The following is an 18,687-nucleotide window of genomic DNA, read 5'->3' as shown; positions in this document are numbered from 1 at the left end:
ATCAGTATGGTGTGCATGATACTGTTATACCTTGCATGCAGTATATCAAGTGAATCAGTATGGTACATAACTGAATGAGAATGATATGTCATAATGATACTCAAGTGAATCAAATTAACATGTATAATAATTATAATAAAGCCCCTCTTCTGCTACCAAGCAGAGTTGTGGAAAACTTTTTCAGACAACCAGCCATTCGGACTGGCAAGAAGACAAAATAAGCCAGTCCGAAGTAATTTTTGCAGGTCCGAAATACATGTAGTAAGTCGCAATCGCATATAAGATGATAAATGGAAACATAAAAAACTTTGACCAAAAAAGGGGTCGGTCATTTGGACCGACATCGATAGCATTTTTACCGGTCACACGCATTTTTTGCAGGTTTTGCCGACATGACCGGCAGTTTTCCACAACTCTGCTACCAAGTACATGAATTTCCATCTTGTTTCATTTTCAGTGGGAAGTTAACAACACTGAACAAAGCTGGACAAAATTTGCTTTTTCTTGATTTCTGCATGCTTACTGTTCTTGGAAGTTTATGTCCAATATAAAAATCCATTTTTCTTTTAGGATGTGCTGTAAGTATGCAGCATATATATTTACATACAGTGCTCTTGATATATTCCAGCATGTTTAACACAGCATACAAATTCATTAGAGAAAACAGATGTGGATTCAAAACTTCATCACTATAGGAGTTGAAGTAAACAAGTTGTCTTACATCACATGCAGTCTGTTTACTCTAAGCATGTCGGAACATAAAACATTATCTTATCTAAGATAAACTGCATGGATTAGCTACTAATTTTTAAGCTTTACTGTCTGAAGATTCAAAACTATATACACATATTTTTCTTATATGCCATAATAAAAAGACTTTCCCTTTATGCAATTAAAAAATTTGTACTTATAAAGACAAAATTTCATATTTCTGTTTTTGTGACATGACCTGGCGAGTTCTCCTTTGAAGTCAACCGTACAATAACTGCCATACAGAACACTTTTGTGGGTGTTTCAAGCTATCACTCTCACCTTAAGCCCCACCCTGTATCTCCAATACAGTAGGAAACTTGTACTCTAAATATAACTTACGGCATAAGGACAAGATCACCCCATCCCCAAATCAAAATCATCTTTTAATGACATATTTGTGATCTAATCCAAACTATCAGTCTGAAAAATTATTAAAAACAAACATTTAATTTCTATCCCACTCTTTATATGTCATTGTCAACTTCATTTCAAGTCAAAAGGCACTAGCTACCAAAGAATTTTTGACAAAAGTGTCATCTCTCCATAAATACAGGTTGATACACACACCAGGCCTATTTGAAAATTGACCATGACAGAGATCTCAGGATGATGACCATGGTGACAATTTTCAGTTATTTACGCATTTATTAAATATGAAATTCTACTGTACATTACACTTAAACGTCTCTCACCTATTGTTTTTAAGACTCCCGTTCACAGAATATACAATCAGTGCATCACTAACGACATCAAAATATGGGAAGTCTATCAGCTAATTCTGATAGGACCCCACCTATCATTGAAATATTTTATTTAATATCATTAAGTATAAAATAACAGAAAAATCATCGTAATTTTTGTTTCATTTATTTATTTCTTTTACATGGCACACGTTTGATATTTTTTCTTTCGTTCACTGATGACTTTTTAAAATTTATTTTTATTAATGATATAAGAACCATGTCAAACGAAAGTCGGGATCGAAATTCTGAGGGATGAAGTTCCCGCCATCTTGAACGTGAAAAACTGGAATGTCAATGTGATTGAATGTGAACATTGTATGTAATCACAAGTAATGAAGTTGTTTTTTATTGTGACTTTTAATTATGTATCAAATTGTTATGCATAATCAGCTTTAACTTCCGCAGTATATTGACATAAAACCTTATCGACACTTGTTCTAATGTCGCAGCAATTTTAGGAAACCTTCGTCAGCTAATTTTATGTTATCAGGTCTGGTACAATCACTAGATTTAGCCAGGTAGCTTGATTAACCTACAAAGCTTTATTTACCTACCTGAAGTAGCTTTATTTAGCTACTAAATCAAACTTATTTCTTAAATTAGCATTTTCCCCAGAAAGTGCAGAAAATTGCAATTTGATGCAGTGATAATTTTCAACTTTGAACTCATCTGAAAACAGTTAATGAAAAAATCACTCTTGGAAATGCGTCTTTTTCTGCGCAATTGCAATCAAAGTTCTAAAAGTTTTGGGGCTATATACAACAGTTAGTTTGTGACCTAACAGTTACTTCTTGAGTGAAATAACAAAGAAAACCAATTTTGGTTAACATGAGCACAATGTGAAGTAATCATACTTATCCATGCCTTATCGCACACAAGTTACTCAAACAATGGAATCGCATATTTTCCTTAAAAGTGTGTCAAACGCAGCAATGTTAAAACTATCTCTGCTTTAGATTGCTTTTTAATTAATACCTAGAATAAATATTAGTAGACATTTACTTGCGACTTTTTGTCTTTTTAAAATGAAAAGCAAAATTGCGAAAAGTTGCCTTGAAATAGCTAAATAAAGCTACCTGAGGTAGGTAAATAAAGCTACAGTAGGTAATTTTAGCTACATAGCTAAATGTACTGATTGTACTGGACCTGATAACTATTAAAGTAAAATTATTTTTACTCAAGCCATAGAGGGGCTTGAGTTATGTTAATCGATGCTAGGTCAACAGTGGAAAGCTATTTGGGTTGCTGTGTATCAGATTTTGCGATGTGGTTTAGGAAATAGTAGTACAAATAAATGCACGTAGCATTAAATACATGTATGTTTATAAATACATATGGACAAGTATTTCAGTCAAATAGAAACTATTACTACCACCACTATGCCTTGTAAAATATTCCTGAAAATGAGTGATGTATTGAATACACTTTAAAAAGTAGTACGACTAAGTATATTAATACTAAATTATATATGAATTTTAGGTAAAATAATTAAAACTGTTATTTTATTACGCAGGTGCAACTTCTTGATAAAGCCCTATATCCATGTGTATTTATTTGTTATCTAGTACATGTATTTTATTCAACAGAAGTTGAGGAATCTCATAAGCCTACATTTTATAATGTATGTCATTTTAGGACATTTATGACACTTCTTCATAGACTTTCTACAGCTTGAGTGTCTCTTACTTTTTGTCAGTGTATATAAATCTTGTTATTTATGTGGCTATAGGTTTAGTTGTAATACAGATTGAACACTGTAATATCAATTTTCTCTAATAAATCTTGTGGAACATAACACCTCACCAAGGTTCAAATTCATTTTACCCATTTAATTTTTGTCTATTTCAAATGAAAAGCTAGTGAAAACTTGCATTAAAGTAGCCAAATAAAGCTATGTAGGTAATTCAAGCTATGTAGTTTAATGTAATGATTGCACTTGACATGTTCAATTAAAGTAGTATCGGTTCTACAGGGGGTCTATTATGGTGAATCAATGTAGCATATTTTTGGCCTAATACTGAGTATAGTTTACCTCTTGTTTCAGATAACCATGAGTGACTTTCAAGAATATCCAGATGTAGTCCAGGAGGTTAGAGGTGCATTGGTATGTATGAGCCATGCTAGATAGGCATAGGAAATTACCATATCCATTATACAATAATACAGTTAGCTTTTGAAGCAAAGGCTTGATTTTTTTTTAAACTAGCATCTTGGTAAAATTTTGAAAAGTTAGAGGAGTAGTATGTTGTAGTTTATACCCTCACTCCTGAGTTTTTATTGGCCAGTGATTGATGCTAGGCTTTTTCAGTTTGCAGGTTCCCCCCCCCCCCCCCCCCCAGATTTGGGAGTAGTGCGATACAGCAAACATTTTATGTATTAGCTAGATAACATTTTAATGATATATTATTATTATGATTTATTAATGCATTGAACAATTTTGTGATATGTGAACACATCTCATTCAGTTAATATTGTTCTTACTTCTAAAGAGTAAGGAGTCAAGACATACAAAAAAGACAATTTGATCCTCTTTGTAGAATCCTGGCAGATTAAAATTACAGAGCAACAGTGTCATCTTTAAGAACAACAAAACTGGTAAGATTGACCAATACCCAGGGACTGAAGTGGACAAGGTTCACTGGTTAAAGAGAGCACGAGGGAACTGTCTGAAATTTCTCCTGTCAAGTGGAACCATTCACCGATATGATGGCTTCAAGGAAGGGGTAAAAGATCTGAAATCAATAAAAATCAGATATTAAATTTGCCAGGCATTTCGCTCTCATATTTATTTATCCAGGGGTTTATTTCACCTTTCTTTTAAATTTAAACAATTGTTTGAATACTTGACGATATATTTGAAAAAAATCATCTCTTGATTGATAAAAGTATTTTATAACAATCTTTTGAAAGATGTATGAAATAAACTAGCAGCATCATTCTTGCAGTCCCACAACAACATGGGAATTAAAGATAAGTTATCAAACCTTTTGAAGCTAAAACCCAACACTATTGATATCCCTTTTTTTTGGGGGGGGGGGGGGGGGGGGTAGAATAATTTTTCACTGTTAAACATTGTAGACTTAACTGCTAAAGAAATTTTATTTATCAGCACATGCTACTTTGTGCCCCCCCCCCCCCCCCCCCTTGCCAAAACTCCTAAGTATTAAGCAATGGCCACATAATGAAATAGTTAAGTAAAGATATCAAAGGTTTTTTAATTAATTTTGAAACATAGGAAAAGTTAAAAAGATACTGCTGTATATTTTTTAACATGAATAAAATGTCTTTGTATCTTGATAAATACTTGTTGGTATTTTATAGTTTTCCAAAATATATTTATAGTACTATTAACTGAATTATAGAATCAAGAAATACATCAAATCTAATATTGCTGATGAAAATCACCAAATAATTTATGATTCATGTTTAAAGTCACATTCCTAGAGACTAGTAGTACCCTAATTTTTACTTGTAGGAGTTTGAGAAACTTGCAGCTTTTATTTCGAAGTATTACATGGTGAGTTTAGAGAAGAAAGACATGTCAGTCAAAGGATGGAACTGGGGACTCGCTAATTTCACAGGTAAGTTCTAACTTAGAATCTATTCATATTTATGTATATGTAGCATTGTTAAAGGATGCAAAAATTATCATACTATCTACCTGAAGCATTTGAAATTTTTCATACTTGTGTCTTTTGAATAACAAAATGTGAAATCATTCTGACTTCATACATATACAATGTACATCTGTTATTTGTTCACCTGATCTTTATTTTTTACAGGAAATGCCTTGGAGTTTGAGGTGGACAACAAGTTAGCCTTTGAGGTCCCCCTTAGCCACGTCTCTCACACCACCACGGCTAAACAGGAGGTGACTCTCGAGTTCCACCCCAATGATGACGCTGCAGTGTCCCTGATGGAATTAAGGTTCCACATTCCACCAGATCCAAAGGACACAGAGAAAGATCTTGTACAGGTCAGTCAATACAGAGAAAGATCTTGTACAGGTCAGTCAATACAGAGAAAGATCTTGTACAGGTCATCAATACAGAGAAAGATCTTGTGCAGGTCAGTCAATACAGAGAAAGATCTTGTACAGGTAAGTCTATATAGAGAAAGATCTTGTACAGGTCAGTCAATACAGAGAAAGATCTTGTACAGGTCAGTCAATACAGAGAAAGATCTTGTACAGGTCAGTCAATACAGAGAACAAGAGGCCCAGGGGCCACATCGCTCACCTGAGCACTATGGCTAGGAAAAAGCAGAAATCACTTCAATCTTGAAAGGTTGAAAAGTTTAAATATAAAAGTGGTTGGGGGGGGGGGGGGGGGGGGTGTCAGGAATTGAACAAATTTGAATCTACATTATCTGAGGATGCTTCCATTTAAATATGACCAATCATGGCTTTGCTGTTCTTGAGTAGAAGATTTTTAAAGATTTAACCTATGTATTCCTATGTAAAACTTTGATCACCCATTGTGGCCCCACCCGACCCACAGGGGTCATGTTTGAACAAACTTGAATGTACACTATCTAAGAATGCTTCCATATAAATATGACCAATCATGGCTTTGCTATTCTTAACAAATAGTTTTTTTTTAAAGATTTTTACTATGTGTTCCAATGTAAAACTTTGATGGCCCATTGTGGCCCCACCCGACTCCCGGGGGTCATGATTCGAGCACATTTGTATGTACACTATCTGAGGATGCTACCATATAAATATGACCAATCATGGCTTTGCTATTCTTAATAAATTGTTTTTTTTTTTTAGAATTTTTACTATGTGTTCCTATGTAAAACTTTGATCGCCCATTGTGGCCCCACCCGACCCCCGGGGGTCATGATTTGAACAAATTTGAATGTACACTATCTGAGGATGCTACCATATAAATATGACCAATCATGGCTTTGCTGTTCTTGAGAAGAAGATTTTTACTATGTGTTCCTATGTAAAACTTTGATCGCCCATTGTGGCCCCACCCGACCCCCGGGGGTCATGAGTTGAATAAATTTGAATGTACACTACCTGAGGATGCTTCCATGTAAATATGAGCAATCATGGCTTTGCTGTTCTTGAGAAGAAGATTTTTAAAGATTTTTCCTATATATTCCTATGTAAAACTTTGATCGCCCATTGTGGTCCCACCCGACCCCCGGGGGTCATGAGTTGAACAAACTTGAATCTACACTACCTGAGGATGCTACCATATAAATATGACCAATGATGGCTTTGTTGTTCTTGAGAAGAAGATTTTTAAAGACTTTTCCTATATATTCCTATGTAAAACTTTGATCGCCCATTGTGGCCCCACCCGACCCCCGGGGGTCATGATTTGAACAAATTTGAATGTACACTACCTGAGGATGCTTCCATGTAAATATGACCAATCATGGCTTTGCTGTTCTTGAGAAGAAGATTTTTAAAGATTTTTCCTATATATTCCTATGTAAAACTTTGATCGCCCATTGTGGCCCCACCCTACCACCGGGGGTCATGATTTGAACAAACTTGAATCTACACTACCTGAGGATGCTTCCAAGTAAATATGACCAATCATGGCTTTGCTGTTCTTGAGAAGAAGATTTTTGAAGATTTTTCCTATATATTCCTATGTAAAACTTTGATCACCCATTGTGGCCCCACCCGACCCCCGGGGGTCATGATTTGAACAAACTTGAATGTACACTATCTGAGGATGCTACCATATAAATATGACCAAGTATGGCTTTGCTGTTCTTGAGAAGAAGATTTTTAAAGATTTTTCCTGTATATTTCCTATGTAAAACTTTGATCGCCCATTGTGGCCCCACCCTACCCCCGGGGGTCATGATTTGAACAAACTTGAATCTACACTACCTGAGGATGCTTCCACATAAGTTTCATGTTTTCAAGCACAGTGGTTCTTGAGAAGAAGATTTTTTAATGATGCCATTAATTTTTCACGAATTCTTAATTATCTCCCCTTGGAAGAGGGCGTGGCCCTTCATTTGAACAAACTTGAATCCCCTTTACCCAAGGATACTTTGTGGCAAGTTTGATTGAAATTGGCCCAGTGGTTCTTGAGAAGAAGTCGAAAATGTGAAAAGTTTACAGACGGACAGACAGACGGACAGACGGACTACAGACAAAATGTGATCAGAAAAGCTCACTTGAGCCTTCGGCTCAGGTGAGCTAAAGATCTTGTAAAGGTAAGTGAATAACATGTGCAGTTTACAAAATACACAATATTTATATTTGTGTATTGGCTGCTCATACTGTTTGTTTTTATAGGGATGAAAATTACATTTCTGCATATTATTAAATTAACAAAATCTTTTGCTAAAGAATGTTCATTGAGTGGTAGAGTTTTATACATTTAAATGAGAATTCCATATTTCATAACTTGTGTTATTTTGTTTAAGGAATTTTACAACAATGTTCTGGAGAAGGCAGATATCATACAGGCCACAGGAGATGCCCTTGCTGTGTTTACTGAGGTCCAATGTCTCACTCCCAGGTATATGTCACAAGGGGTTCACAGCTATTGTCATTAACAAACTTGCCAAATGTGTATTTATACATTGACATTGTACATGTGGTTGTATATAAGTAATTTATATTTTAAAAGTGCATTTTAAAAAAAAAATGTATTGGGTATTAAAAATAAAATATTCTGGAGAAGCAAAATGCATATACAGAATAGATGTACATGTACATGTAATTTTGTTTTTTTTAATTTGAAAGGAATGGAAACTTACAATATACTTGTTTTCTTGCAGAGGTCGATATGATTTCAAAATGTACGGCACATTTCTACAACTCCACGGTAAAACCTTTGACTACAAGATTCCCTACACAACTGTTTTACGATTATTTTTACTTCCACACAAAGATGGCAGACAGATGTTCTTCGTGGTGAGTGAAGTAACAGCATAGAAATCGAAATGGTGCAGTGAATAATAATTAAGAACTGAATGCATTTTATACCAAAAGAAGATTGACTTGTATAGAAGAGTACTGTATTGCTGCATTTACATTGTAGATAAGCTTGGATCCACCCATTAAGCAGGGACAGACAAGATACCATTTCTGTATTCTGCTGTTCAACATTGATGATGAAATGTCAATTGAACTAGGAATATCTGAGTATGCTGTTGCTTTATTAAAAGTTTTACATTTTGTTCTTAATTATTTATCATTACCTAGAGATATGTTATAGGTATTAAAATTTTAGGGTTCTTTTCTTTAAAGTATGATTTTCAGATATCAATGTATGTATATTTTTTGTTTATTAGCTCACCTGAGCCGAAGGCTCAAGTGAGCTTTTCTGATCACTTTTTGTCCGTCGTCCGTCTGTCCGTCCGTCTGTCCGTCTGTAAACTTTTCACATTTTCGACTTCTTCTCAAGAACCACTGGGCCAAATTCAACCAAACTTGCCACAAAGTATCCTTGGGTGAAGGGAATTCAAGTTTGTTCAAATGAAGGGCCACGCCCTCTTTCAAGGGGAGATAATTAGGAATTAGTGAAAAAATAATGGCATCATTTAAAAATCTTCTTCTCAAGAACCACTGGACCAGGAAAGATGAAACTTATGTTGAAACATCCTCAGGTGGTGTAGATTCAAGTTTGTTCAAATCATGACCCCCGGGGGTAGGGTGGGGCCACAATGGGGAATCAAAGTTCTACATAGATATATATAGGAAAATATCTTTAAAAATCTTCTTCTTAAGAACAGCAAAGCCGTGATTGGTCATATTTATAGGGAAACATCCTTAGGTGGTGTAGATTCAAGTTTGTTCAAATCATGACCCCCGGGGGTAGGGTGGGGCCACAATGGGGGATCAAAGTTCTACATAGACATATATAGGAAAATATCTTTAAAAATCTTCTTCTTAAGAACAGTAAAGCCGTGATTGGTCATATTTATAGGGAAACATCCTTAGGTGGTGTAGATTCAAGTTTGTTCAAATCATGACCCCCGGGGGTCGGGTGGGGCCACAATGGGGGATCAAAGTTCTACATAGATATATATAGGAAAATATCTTTAAAAATCTTCTTCTTAAGAACAGTAAAGCCTTGATTGGTCATATTTATAGGGAAGCATCCTGAGGTGGTGTAGATTCAAGTTTGTTCAAATCATGACCCCCGGGGTTAGGGTGGGGCCACAATGGGTGATCAAAGTTCTACATAGACATATATAGGAAAATATCTTTAAAAATCTTCTTCTTAAGAACAGTAAAGCCATGATTGGTCATATTTTTATGGAAACATCCTGAGGTGGTGAAGATTCAAGTTTGTTCAAATCATGACCCCCGGGGTTAGGGTGAGGCCACAATGGGGGATCAAAGTTCTAAATAGACATATATAGGAAAATATCTTTAAAAATCTTCTTCTTAAGAACAGTAAAGCCATGATTGGTCATATTTATAGGGAAGCATCCTGAGGTGGTGTAGATTCAAGTTTGTTCAAATCATGACCCCCGGGGGTAGGGTGGGGCCACAATGAGGGATCAAAGTTTTACATAGAAATATATAGGAAAATATCTTTAGAAATCTTCTTCTTAAGAACAGTTAAGCCATGATTGGTCATATTTATATGGAAACATCCTGAGGTGGTGTAGATTCAAGTTTGTTCAAATCATGACCCCCGGGGGTCGGGTGGGGCCACAATGGGGGATCAAAGTTCTACATAGACATATATAGGAAAATATCTTTAAAAATCTTCTTCTTAAGAACAGTAAAGCCTTGATTGGTCATATTTATACGGAAGCATCCTCAGGTGGTGTAGATTCAAGGTTGTTCAAATCATGACCCCCGGGGGTCGGGTGGGGCCACAATGGGGGATCAAAGTTTTACATAGTAATATATAGGAAAATATCTTTAAAAATCTTCTTCTTAAGAACAGTAAAGCCATGATTGGTCATATTTATAGGGAAGCATCCTCAGGTGGTGTAGATTCAAGTTTGTTCAAATCATGACCCCCGGGGGTAGGATGGGGCCACAATGGGGGATCAAAGTTCTACATAGATATATATAGGAAAATATCTTTAAAAATCTTCTTCTTAAGAACAGCAAAGCCGTGATTGGTCATATTTATATGGAAACATCCTGAGGTGGTGTAGATTCAAGTTTGTTCAAATCATGACCCCCGGGGTTAGGGTGGGGCCACAATGGGGGATCAAAGTTCTATATAGTCATATATAGGAAAATATCTTTAAAAATCTTCTTCTTAAGAACAGTAAAGCCATGATTGGTCATATTTATATGGAAGCATCCTCAGGTAGTGTAGATTCAAGTTTGTTCAAATCATGACCCCCCCCCCCCCCCCCCCCCCCCCCGGGGGGATAGTATGGGGCCACAATGGGGGATCAAAGTTTTTCATAAAAGTATATAGAAAAAACTTTAAAAATCTTCCTCTCAAGATCAGCAAAGTCATGACTGGTCATATTTAAATGGAAGCATTCTCAGGTAGTGTAGATTCAAGTTTGTTCAAATCAGGGCCCCCAGGGGTAGGGTGGGGGCACAATGGAGGATCAAATTTTTACAAATGAATGTATGGGAAAAATTCTTCTGCTCAAGGATAGCAAAGCCATTTGTTATATTGATATGAAAGCATCATCAGGTAGTTTAAAATTTCCCCCCTCCCCCCTGTAAATTTTTCAATACTGAACTGATTTTTGCTTTTTTTCTCCTAGCCAATGTGCTCAGGTGAGCGATGTGGCCCATGGGCCTCTTGTTTTTGGTGTTTGTAGTGATGATCTCAAAGAAAAATATGAAGGTAAATTACAGAAAGAAATGTCTGGTCCTGAGTACGAGGTGATCAGTCGTGTGTTTAAGGCAGTAACGAACCGTAAAATCACAGTTCCAGGATCATTCCTAAGGTAGCACATCAGTGGACTGTCATGGACTACTAGAGTTGTAAATTTTAGAATGTGACATGTTAAGAGATATATTTAAGTTGATCATTCACAATGATTAGGTAAATTGGTCTCCAAGTATTAATTCAGTTTCGTTATGTTTTTCAGTAACACAAAATCACACTCCATCAGCTGTTCCTACAAAGCAGCCACCGGGTTCTTGTATCCTCTAGAGAGGGGTTTCATATTTGTTCACAAACCCCCAATACACATCCGCTTCGATGAGGTTGTAACCGTAAACTTCGCTCGAAGTGCAGGAACAAACAGATCATTTGACTTTGATGTGGAAACAAAGTCTGGGACCACCTACACATTTGTTGGTATAGAGAAGTAAGTCATCACTCTACATCGTGGTATTTAGAAGTAAAGTAGTATTTAAACCTTCACAGATTTTGATTAAATGAGTAAGACATTATTTTGTTTGTTTCATTTTCTCTCATTAAAGGAAAAAAATCGTGGAAAGTTTGTCTGAGGTGATATTCATGTATTTTTTATACATCAATGTGTACAATATGAAATTAAGAAAATTTTCTAAATTTCGAAATTTAGATTCATTCTGCATTGTTCGAATTTTTCTTTCTCCAGAGATGAGTATGGAAAGTTGTATGATTTTGTGACCAGCAAAAAACTGAGAGTAAAAAATATCAATGGCAAAGGGGTAAGTAGATGCACAATATATGTATATGTTTATAACAAAGCGAATTCGTCCGTCCCAGGCACTTCATCATAATTGTGTGTTACTGGATTGGGAATTTGTGATACATATACATATACTTTGAAATCCCTAAATTTAAGAGGGTTTAATTTTTAAAGTTTTCTTGATATGAAGAGACCAGCAAATTCTTGTTCATTCAGAACTGTTAAAATCTCAATACTATACTTCAAAAACTATGAAATAACATCCCCTTGAACCTACATTTTTCCTTAAAACCACAAAAATTTGATCCCACGAAAAGTGATTTTATGGTATTAATATGAAACTTGAGAAAAAGCTATAGTAGATATTTCTTCATAAAGGAGGCATTTTCCACATATTTTCCATAACTTTAAAAACATGATCAATTATATTACTTCTTTTCATATTTGGGTTAGGCTTATTTTTTATAGGGCAATCAAAATTCTTTTTTATGCCTTTTTTTGTACATTTTATACTTTTAAATGCATATTGTGTACTGTGTCATAGAACACTGTATGTAATATTTGATATATTATCTGATGATTATATTCTTACACCTTTAATGAATGTATAAATCGCCACATAATATTTTTTAAAGGATAAGGCACCATACAGGGATGACATGTCTGGTTCGGATGATGAAGATGACCATGACGCTTATCTGGAGAGAATGAAAGCAGAGGGCAAGGACAGACAAAGTGGAGATGAAGACGATGACAGTGATAGTTCTGGTGGGTAGACATTTATATAACAGTGATAGTTCTGGTGGGTAGACATTTGTATAACAGTGATAGTTCTGGTGGGTAGACATTTGTATAACAGTGATAGTTCTGGTGGGTAGACATTTGTATAACAGTGATAGTTCTGGTTGGTAGACATTTATATAACAGTGATAGTTCTGGAGGGTAGACATTTATATAACAGTGATAGTTCTGGAGGGTAGACATTTATATAACAGTGATAGTTCTGGAGGGTAGACATTTGTATAACAGTGATAGTTCTGGTGGGTAGACATTTGTATAACAGTGATAGTTCTGGAGGGTAGACATTTAGAGTGGATTAACAGATAGGGAGTATAACAGTGATAGTTCTGGTGGGTAGACATTTAGAGTGGATTAACAGAGTTGGAAAAGGGGACATGAAGGGGTTTAACAGATAGGGTTGGTGAGGTGAAAATGTTTGTGAGGATAAGGGGAAACAGCAACAATTTTATCTAGTTGGTAGCATGAAACATACAGAGCCTTAATTAAGACAAAACTTAAAATAAGTAAGATGCATATTGATTGCTTAATTGAAGAGATAAATACAATGAAAATAATCATATTGGATGATGGAAGGGCTTTGAGCATTTGGGGGTTTTGGAGGGAGAGTACCATGGATTTAGCACACTTGAGGCAGTCAAAAACAGAAATACATTGAAACTTTGTTTAGTACGAACACGGATATTGTGAATTCACTGATATAGCAAAGTTTTCTTGGATCCCCAGCTTTATATATTTTATGAATTCCTTATAGAGATATAATGAATTATGGATGTAGCAAAGTCAGTTTACAGGTTCCAGTGACTTCTTTACAACTGAATTCATCTATATAATCCAATTATTTTTTAAATTGTAGATGAGTCCTACAATCCCAATGAAAGTGCCAGTGATGTGGCTGAAGAGTAAGTTATCTACCATTGATAGTGATCTGGTCTTGTAAATTATCAAAATAATCCAGTTTTCACCAGACAGTAGGGATACGTAACATAAAATTTATACGTAATATCTGGCACATTTTACACAGATATGACAGTAATCCTCCTACCTCCTCTGAGGATTCCGAGGACTCGGAGGACCAGAGTAGTAGTGACGAAGGAGGATCAGATGAGGAGGCCAAGGAACAGAGACGCAAAGAAAAAGAGGAAAAGAAGGCCAAAGCTAAGGAGAAAAAGAAGTCACGTACAGCAAAAACTGTGGTAGGTCATCTCGGAAAAGCTTGTAGTACATCTTATATTAAGTACAGTCAAACTTTGGTCTTGGAAAAGTTTGTGGAACATCTTATAATAAGTACAGTCAAACTGTGGTATATCTCGGACAGTCACATTCAGCTAAAACTGTGGTAGGTGTCAGGTAGGCTGGCTTGTGGTACATGTATATCTCATGTTGTCACATACAGTTTAAACTGGTAGTTCTGATGAAGACAAGTTTGTAGGGATCTACACTAACATGAATCCATAAGTCTCAGACCAATTCACTTTCTTTTGGATTAATAAAGGCTGTAGCTAATCAGTCTGAATGGACCAATAAAATTTCCTGGTAAATAACATGATTAAATCATCAATGTCTTTTTGGCTTCCTAGCTCCTTAGCAGGTAGTTACATAATTCTGAGTCAAATCAGCACTTAATTGTACAACTGATCGATATGAAGAAAATATTTTAGCAATAATGACTTAGTATGACACATACAAGAAAATGTCAGACATCTTTGATGTAATGTGTAGAGTAAAACGAATGAGATCTTGCTGGTTATGAGATTTCAATAAATTTGTGGAATAAAACACTTCACGTAAAGGTACTTTGTACATTTCAAAGAAAAGTATAAAAAGTACATGGTAATATTAATTTTTAATATAATCATTACAAAATATTAATGTTTCTTTTTTTGATGGACTTATAAATAAAAATGGACTAGTAAAGTCCACAAACACTAGTCTACTGAACTAATGTCTAGAAAAATCAAACCCTGTGTTCTGATGTACAGCTAAAACTTTGGTAGTCTTAGGTAAAACTGTAGTATGTAACAGGTATTAAAACAAGTTCTTGATACATTTTATGATGTCACATACAGCTAAAACGTGTAGACAAGCTTGGGTACATCTTGTACTGAGATTTCAGGCAAAAATCATTAAACTATGATTGCATTTGGTCAGATAAGACTGCAATACATACCTGGTAAAAAGGATTATGGTAGGATTCTGTCAGTCAGATGTTAGTTCTCAAGATAAATTTACATGAACATGTAATTTCAGAGAGAAAAACTGCCAGGTTCAGAGAAGAAGAAAAAGAAATCAAAATCAAAGAAGGACCCTAATGCTCCCAAGAGGCCTCAGTCTGCCTACTTACTGTGGTTCAATGCTAGCAGAGAGGAGATGAAGAAAGATAACCCAGAACTAAGCATCACAGATCTGAGTAAAAAGGCTGGAGAATTGTGGAAAGAACTGGAGGATAAAACAGTAAGTTTATTCTGATTAGGATAAAAGATAAAAATGGTTAACAAATACAGTGGAGTTTTGTAATAGCAATGTTCCTTTTGTCACAGTAAAACATACCAAGGCCAACGTAATGAAAGTTCCCAATAAAATCCATAAAAACATTGTTTTGAAAGATTATGGATGGCTGTGTAGTTTTTCCATTCTGTTTTTTTCTCCTGCTCCACTTCAAATTTCTTAGTTGCACTCTTTGACACTTTAATTTACTGACAATTTATTTTGTACATTTCTTATGCTGTTGAACTCTGTTTGCTTTATTTCTAATGCAGGATTCATATTTTGTAGTAAACTTAGGCTTTGCGCATCCATCCCCACCATTTTCTTTTACTTTCACTTCAATGTGTACTTGGAAGATAATGCATTCATACAAATTTCACTGAAAAACAATTTTCCTTTTCATTAACTTTATACATGGTACTCATCTGATTTTAAAAGGAATGGAATGAGAAGGCTGCCGAAGCAAAGAAAGAGTACGAAAAAGCCATGGAGGAATACAGAGCAGAAAAGGCTCAGGCCTCGGAAGAGGAGGATGGGGAATTGTCGAAGGATGGGAAATCTCCAAAGTAAGTCACTATCAGTTAATCTGGGAAATCACTCTTAGTTAATCTGGGAAATCTCCAGAGTAAGTCACTGTCAGTTAATCTGGGAAATCACTGTCAGTTAATCTGGGAAATCACTTAAGTAAGTCACTCTCAATTAATCTGGGAAATCACTTAAGTAAGTCACTCTCAATTAATCTGGGAAATCATCAAAGTAAGTCTTTCAGATAATCTGGAAAATCACAGGAGTAAGTCACTCAGTTTATCTGGGAAATCGCCAAAATAAATCACTCTTGGTTAATATGGGAAATAACTAAAGTGAAGTCTGAGCTATGAAATGAAAATGAACTAAAGTTAAGGTACTCTCAAAGGGCAGCTGAATTTCATCACTGTTCAGGAGCTATAGCATTGATAGAATTTCAGTTCCATTTCCCAGCTGTCTGTGTGATAAAAAGAATTAATGCAGTTCCTCTTACATGTACATTTGTTGTCCGAGTTGAATGATCCCTTACCATGTTAACTCAAGTTTAAATCTATGGAGAAAAAAAAATTGTACTTGTATCATGAATTCTATCTCTAAAAATATAAAAGAATTATTTCTACATATATGCATTAGTGGATTCAAGAAGATAATATTCTCATAATGATGTCATATTTCAAAAAATAGTGTAGACACTGTTCCTAAATTAAAATTTTAGACACAAGTTCATTACATTGTACTTTGCAGGAAGAGAAAGAGTCCAAAGAAGAGCCCTAGTAAATCGGCTTCAGAGAGCCGAGCGGGGGCTGGAGCTAATTATAAGAGCAAGGAGTACATTTCCAGCTCAGGCGAATCATCAGGATCTGATAGCGATGACAAACCACTCAAAAAGAAAACCAAGAAGGATGAAGGCACAAAGGAAAAGAAGAAAAAGAAGGGGAAAGAAGAACCGAAAACAAGGAAGTCCAGGCGACAGAACAAAGGAGGAAGTGAGAGTGAGAGCAGTGTGGGGGAGGTAAGGGCCTGACCATAAAAGGAAGTGAGAGTGAGAGAAGTGTGGGGGAGGTAAGGGCCTGTCCACAGGAGGAAGTGAGAGTGAGAGCAGTGTGGGGGAGGTAAGGGCCTGTCTATAGATGGAAGTGAGAGTGAGATCAGTGTGAGGGAGGTAAGGGCCTGTCCATAGATGGAAGTGAGAGTGAGAGCAGTGTGGGGGAGGTAAGGGCCTGACCATAAAAGGAAGAGTGAGAGCAGTGTGGGGGAGGTAAGGGCCTGTCCACAGGAGGAAGTGAGAGTGAGAGCAGTGTGGGGGAGGTAAGGGCCTGTCTATAGATGGAAGTGAGAGTGAGATCAGTGTGAGAGAGGTAAGGGCCTGTCCATAGATGGAATTGAGAGTGAGTGCATTGTGGGGGAGGTAAGGGCCTGTCTATAGAAGGAAGTGAGAGTGAGAGCAGTGTGGGGGAGGTAAGGGCCTGTCCATAGAAGGAAGTGAGAGTGAGAGCAGTGTAGGGAAGGTAAGGGCTTGTCCATAGGAGGAAGTGAGAGCAGAGTGAAGGAGATTAGGGCCTGTCCATAGAAGGTAGTGAGAGTGAGAGCAGTGTGGGGAAGGTTAGGGCCTGTCCATAGAAGGAAGTGAGAGTGAGAGCAGTGTGGGGGAGGCAAGGGTCTGTCCATAGAAGGAAATGTTAGTGAGAACAGTTGGGGAGGCAGGGACCTGTCTGTAGGTATTCAAGGGAGATAACTTTATAATTGTTGTAAAAAGAAGATTAGGGCATAATTTCTACAGTTCAACGGAGTGCATGGTATTTTTTTCAGCTTACATATATTCTGTATGTACATGTATATCTAGCATAAAATTTTCAGATTTTCATCTTCTCCTGAACCACTTCATCCAAATTCAAACAAAACTTGGTTCAGATTTTTTGGTGAATGAAACTTTCAAATAAAGAGCCATTACCCTTATTCAATGGGAGATACTTGAAACAAAGTGAAAATGGGTCATTTCAAATAAAAATCTTTTTTATGAGCCACTGATCAAGAAAACAAAACTTTTATCTTTAAAAACTTTATTTTGTGCATATTCAAAAAAAAAAAAAAAGTCTATCATTGAATGAATCCTATTCTTTGAACATTTCTATTAGTATATGTATGTTTCATGTTTCTTTTGGTTCCTTCTACATAGATATTCTTTATCATTTTAGCTTCCAGAGGATGAAGAAATCTTAGATTCACCATCTGTATCGGAAAAATCTGAATCAGAGTCAGACTGATGGACATGAGCTGAAGACAGAAAAGTTGAATTTAACATTACAATGTACATTCTAATAACATGGACCCAAAGCTCATACTTAGAGATGAAGAAACCATTGGAATTTGTTATGTAAAACTACTGCAGTGAATAAGTACTGATTTTTGCTGTTGTACCTGACATAATTGTGACAGGATGTAAAATGGAGAAGTTTGTGAGAAGAAAAACAGATTATTTATGATATAAAATGTACATAAAGGACCAAGTAAAATATGCTTGTTGATAAAAATTTCAATGTTTAAGTGCTTTGGCTTTTTGTGAACAAATTGTGCAGAAACATTTTGTTGTCAAAAGGTGTCTGAATAAAAAAATGAAAAAGTGTCGAAGTGAACTATTACATTATGAGATCTTGTGAGGAAAGTAGTTGAGTTAATTTTCTGTTTTTGCTCATATATAACATGTATTGGTTTCAAAAATAATGTTGATGTGTAATAAAAAATGAGTCATCCTTTCAAGCTCAAATTCCTGCTGCAAATCCCTGTTTGCAAAATTGACGAATACGTTCAAATATATGTTTAAATAAATACAGACATGCACTCT

The 18,687-nt window shown here is 35.8% G+C and overlaps 1 protein-coding gene across 1 annotated transcript; it reads left to right on the top strand.

The window, feature by feature from the left end:
- The first annotated feature begins 1,786 nt into the window (after nucleotides 1-1,786).
- On the top strand, nucleotides 1,787-18,473 carry LOC133197568 (FACT complex subunit SSRP1-like). Its single transcript, XM_061333665.1, has 18 exons — nucleotides 1,787-1,811; nucleotides 3,541-3,600; nucleotides 4,034-4,219; nucleotides 4,972-5,077; nucleotides 5,279-5,472; nucleotides 7,902-7,996; nucleotides 8,259-8,394; nucleotides 8,522-8,625; nucleotides 11,232-11,360; nucleotides 11,505-11,726; nucleotides 11,982-12,054; nucleotides 12,671-12,803; nucleotides 13,690-13,735; nucleotides 13,858-14,029; nucleotides 15,084-15,287; nucleotides 15,759-15,886; nucleotides 16,590-16,857; nucleotides 18,041-18,473. Exons 2-18 carry the CDS (start codon nucleotides 3,547-3,549, stop codon nucleotides 18,107-18,109), a joined length of 2,319 nt encoding a protein of 772 aa, XP_061189649.1. The 5' UTR covers nucleotides 1,787-1,811; nucleotides 3,541-3,546; the 3' UTR covers nucleotides 18,110-18,473.
- Nucleotides 18,474-18,687: the final 214 nt, after the last annotated feature.

Source organism: Saccostrea echinata, unplaced genomic scaffold, assembly GCF_033153115.1.
Source record: "Saccostrea echinata isolate AGI-Se365-2 ecotype Australia unplaced genomic scaffold, CSIRO_AGI_Sech_v1 ptg000030l, whole genome shotgun sequence".
NCBI lineage: Eukaryota > Metazoa > Mollusca > Bivalvia > Ostreida > Ostreidae > Saccostrea > Saccostrea echinata.
This window is presented reverse-complemented; position numbering and strand designations above follow the sequence as displayed.

Bases quoted from the DNA above. Each gene is read 5' to 3' on its own strand.
- LOC133197568 (XM_061333665.1), top strand. From the start codon at position 3,547: ATGAGTGACTTTCAAGAATATCCAGATGTAGTCCAGGAGGTTAGAGGT. The intron at 5,078-5,278 runs GTAAGTTCTAAC...TATTTTTTACAG, and splicing joins GGGACTCGCTAATTTCACAG to GAAATGCCTTGGAGTTTGAG. The intron at 5,473-7,901 runs GTCAGTCAATAC...ATTTTGTTTAAG, and splicing joins CAGAGAAAGATCTTGTACAG to GAATTTTACAACAATGTTCT.